This window comes from Phaenicophaeus curvirostris, chromosome 15, assembly GCF_032191515.1.
Source record: "Phaenicophaeus curvirostris isolate KB17595 chromosome 15, BPBGC_Pcur_1.0, whole genome shotgun sequence".
NCBI classification, from domain to species: domain Eukaryota; kingdom Metazoa; phylum Chordata; class Aves; order Cuculiformes; family Cuculidae; genus Phaenicophaeus; species Phaenicophaeus curvirostris.
The window spans coordinates 19,484,500-19,488,928 of record NC_091406.1 but is presented as its reverse complement, the minus strand read 5'-3'; the positions used below and the strand labels follow the sequence as shown (position 1 = coordinate 19,488,928).

The following is a 4,429-nucleotide window of genomic DNA, read 5'->3' as shown; positions in this document are numbered from 1 at the left end:
TGCTGCTCAAAGCGCCGTCGAGCGGTCTCCCTGTTTGGAATCGGAGGGAACAAACTCGATCGATTCTTGTAGCAGGTTGCTCTTTCCTATGAGACCCTTTTTGTTCACCCCACAACAGGCTTTGCCTATTCCTAGACTCCCTGTCAAAGGGCTCGTAAACACTTTGATCTTTCTACTGAGTCACTTTCTGATAATGTGGGATGATCTCTTTTGGCCCATTCGCGTTACAAAGTTTCAGGAAGAACATCTTGCAGTTGAAACTTGAATGGTGACTTTAATGTCCCATCGCTGCATGTCCTTAGATCCCTGGGCATTGTTGCTTTCTCCGATAGCTCCTGCTGGGCTTTGCTGTTGTCTCCGTTAGCTCCTGCTGGTCGGTGTTTGTGTATCTGGGGCTCTAATTAGTGACTTCGCTGTGTGTTTTCCTGCCTATCATCTCTCACTGCCTGGCCGCGCTCCCCACACCCTCCACCTCTCCGTCAATATAGGATAAACTTCCCCCACGGAACTGCTTTACAAATTTGGGGCTTGGACCTCTTGCAGGTGACATTTGAATGGTGCCTTTAATGTCCCATCGCTGCGTGTCCTTAGATCCCTGGGCTTTGCTGCTCTCTCCGTTAGCTCCGGACCGTTAGCGTTTGTGTATCCGGGACTCTAATTAGTGACCTCCCGGTGTGCTTCGCTGCCTTTTATCTCCCAGCCCTGCGGCGCCGCCTCCTCCCCCCGGGGCAGGAGCTCAGCCCGGTCGCTGAGCACAAAGCCCTCTGGAGCCCTTGCAAGGCCGCCGGGTGCGGCGAGCGGAGCGCGGAGCGTGTGTCTCGGCGAGAGGGAAGCGCGGTGGCGGTGGCGGTGGCGGGAGGCGCAGTCCCGCCGCGGCCCGCAGGGGGGAGCTCCCGGCCAAGGCGGCGCCGAGCGGCTGCGGGCGGGGAGGCGCCCGAGCCCGGCCCGGCCCTGCCGAGCGCAGCGCAGCCGGGCGGCGGCGAGCGGCGGCGAGCGGGGCCCCGGGCCAGCCGCTGCCGGGCCGCCAGCCGCACTCGGCCCCAGGGAGCCCGCCCGCCCTCGCCGCCGCCCTCGCCGCCGCCCTCGCCGCTGCCGGGCGCCGCTCGCCGCCGAGGACCGCGCGCCCGAGCCGCCCGCCGGAGCCCGCCCGCCGCCCCGCCATGGCGATCGCAAGGCAAGTGCTTTGTCTCTCTGCTCTCCTCTCGCTGCCGCACGCTCGCTCCCAGCCCCTGCGCTACTCCGTAGCCGAGGAGGCGCCGAGCGGCTCGCTCGTAGCCGACGTGGCCGAGGACGCGGGGCTGGCCCCGGCGCAGCTCTCGGCTCGCCGCGCCCGCCTGGCCTCGGAGGACGGCCGGCAGCGCTTGCGCTTGGACCGCGCCACCGGCCGCCTCGTCGTGGCCGAGAGGCTCGACCGGGAGGAGCTGTGCGCCCAGGCGCCCGCCTGCACGCTGCCCTTGGAGCTGCTGCTGGCCGACCCGCTGCAGTTCTTCCGCATCGAGGTGGCCGTGCGGGACGTCAACGACCACTCGCCCCGCTTCCCGGACGAGCAGATCACGCTTAGGATCCCTGAGACCAGCAACCCCGGCTCGCGTTTCCCGCTAATGGGGGCACGAGACCTGGATATTGGCAGCAACAGTATTCAGGGTTACAGCATCTCTCCCGAGAACGAGTACTTTAGTGTCTCCTTTGGGAGTCGGAATGACGACGATCAATATGTGGAATTGGTTTTGGAAAAGCCTCTAGACAGGGAGGAGCAGGCAGAGATGAGTTTCAGTCTCATTGCTGTGGACGGGGGCTCTCCCCCGAGGAGTGGGACCACCGAAATCCGCATTGTCATACTAGATGCAAATGACAACGCTCCCGTCTTCACACAGGAGCTGTATGTCGGTCAGGTTTTGGAAAATGCCCCTGAGGGCACGGTGGTTCTGAGCGTGGTGGCAACTGATCTGGATGCAGGTTCTAATGGTGAAATTTTCTACCAGTTCCGCCAAGAGGTTGGCCAGAGTGAAACAATGTTTGTTATTGATGCCAGGAGCGGTGAAATTAAACTCAGAAAGCCTCTGGACTTTGAGACAGCACAGAAACACGAGCTCAGAGTGCAGGCTACAGATGGTGGGGGCCTCTCAGCGATCTGCAAGGTATTGGTGGAGGTGCTGGATGTGAATGACAATGCACCAGAGCTGGTGGTGAGTTCCTTCAGCAGCCCCCTCCCTGAGAACGCATTACCTGGGACAGTGGTTGCCTTCTTCACTGTCAGGGACCGTGATGCTGGAGCCAACGGAAAGATCATCTGTGCCCTCGAGGGCCAGCTGTCATTCTCCCTGCGGCCAGCCTATAAGAATTACTATGAGCTGGTGACTGTGAGCTCACTGGACCGGGAGGAAATGGCACGGTACATTGTAACTGTCACAGCAGCAGACGCGGGTTCACCTTCTCTCACCACCACCCAGACCTTCACGGTGGACATCTCTGATGTCAACGACAATGCACCTGTCTTCAACCAGACATCATATACCATGTATGTGCGTGAGAATAATATTCCCACCATGCTGGTTGGAACCGTGTATGGGGCAGATGCTGACGTAGGACCCAATGCCAAGGTGACCTATTCCCTGGCACCAGCTCACCCCACAGGGCAGCCTCCCTGTTCCTGCATTTCTGTGAACTCTGAGAATGGGCACGTGTTTGTGCTGCGGCCTCTGGACTATGAGCAGCTGAAGCAGATTGAGGTCTTGGTGATTGCCTCTGATGCAGGATCTCCTCCCCTCAGTGCCAACGTCACTGTCCGCGTTGTTGTGGTGGATGAGAATGACAATGCCCCACTGGTGCTGCATCCAGCCCAGGACAGCAGCCCAGCATCCAGCGAGCTGGTGCCCATGTCGGCTGAGGTGGGGTACCTGGTCACCAAAGTGGTGGCTGTTGATGCTGACTCTGGGCAGAACTCATGGCTCTCATACCACCTGCTGAAGGCCACTGACCCCGGTCTGTTTGTGGTGGGTGCCCAAAGTGGGGAGGTGCATCTGAGGAGGCCAGTGACGGAGAGAGACACCGTGAAGCAGAAGCTCATCATCCTGGTGCGGGACAACGGGCGACCACCACTGTCGGCCACAGCAGCACTGAGTGCACTCCTACTCAATGACTTCTCAGATGTCCAACTACCACGCAGCAGCCTGGACATGGAGGATGAAGAAGACTCTCTGACATTCTATTTAATCATTTCCCTGGTCTTTGTCTCATTGCTCTTCCTCGTGTCCATGGCAACCTTCATCGCTTGCAAAGTGTGCAAGAGAAAGGAGCTGAAGGATGGGCATGTGGTTTATGCTGCCAGCAACTTGCCAAGCAGCCTGGCTGATGCAGCCTCTGCAGGGACCCTGCCCCATCCCTATTGCTATGAGATCAACCTCACAACGGGTTCGGGCAACAGCGAGTTCAAGTTCCTGAAGCCCATCCTGCCCAGCCTGCCACCACAGCACTGTGCCCTGGGCGGGGACACTGATGGTGAACAGGATTTTCCCCATGGTCCTCTCACCACTGAGGATGTGCTACCAGAGAACATAGGGATGTTCTCTGGGGAAGAGTTCAATAGTCTTTCCTTTAACTAGGATGGAGTCAGCACAGCCAGAGGCTTCGAGCCTTGTGATAGGAAATGGTCCAGGCTATAACTTGTGGCAATGGCTTCCCTAGAGTTAATCTGCCTTTACATTTAGCATCATTTTTCCTGCCCTGAAGTTGCCGAAACCAGAAGAAAAGTTGTCTCTTCCTCCAAAACACCAGAAAAAGCCCCAAAATAAACTTAAGTCTCCTTAATTATGATGATATAATTGTTCAACTCTATTAAAGGCATCTTAGATGCTTTCAGAGTGGGTTTCATTCCGTTGCTACCACCGTAGTTCTTCTATCACTTGCTGTTGGCCAAGTTCATGGATCTCTTTCTGTGCCGTAATGCAATGGCAAGGTATTGTGTTACAAGGTGATGCATGCATGGAGCTGTTTCTGCTCTGGGTTCTCAATGCCTCTGTCTGAGATGCATGGACTCTGTGTATTTTGCCTTCTGGTGTCTCTGTCTTTCTGTCCAGCCATAGTGTGACTGCACACGCCTCACAAAGGCTGCTGAGGGAGGCAGGAGGGTGCTCCCATGGACACATTGCCATGCACAGGATTCCAGCTCTGCAGGCAAGAGTGAGATGTCAAGCCTCTAAGTAATGCTGTCTCATCTCATGTAGTGAAGAGCAGTAAAGTGCATGAGATCTTCCTTTGACCCATAAGAGGGGTGTGCGTGGGCTGCTTCCTTGGGATTGCCCTGGAAATACCTAGCATGGCATTGTAGGTATGGAACAGAATGGTAAAGCTAAAGTCCTTATATGCTTCTACAGGACATTCCTTTCAGACCTTTCACCAGCTTCACTGCTGTCCTCTGAAAGCAGATCTG

At 56.9% G+C, this 4,429-nt stretch overlaps 1 protein-coding gene across 1 annotated transcript; it reads left to right on the top strand.

Annotated features, from left to right (window-relative positions):
• The first annotated feature begins 1,160 nt into the window (after positions 1 to 1,160).
• On the top strand, positions 1,161 to 3,602 carry LOC138727214 (protocadherin beta-15-like). The gene has a single exon (XM_069869503.1). It carries the CDS (start codon positions 1,161 to 1,163, stop codon positions 3,600 to 3,602), a length of 2,442 nt encoding a protein of 813 aa, XP_069725604.1.
• Positions 3,603 to 4,429: the final 827 nt, after the last annotated feature.

What these genes read in the sequence shown, in the direction of transcription:
- LOC138727214 (XM_069869503.1), top strand. Translation starts at nt 1,161, where the DNA reads ATGGCGATCGCAAGGCAAGTGCTTTGTCTCTCTGCTCTCCTCTCGCTG.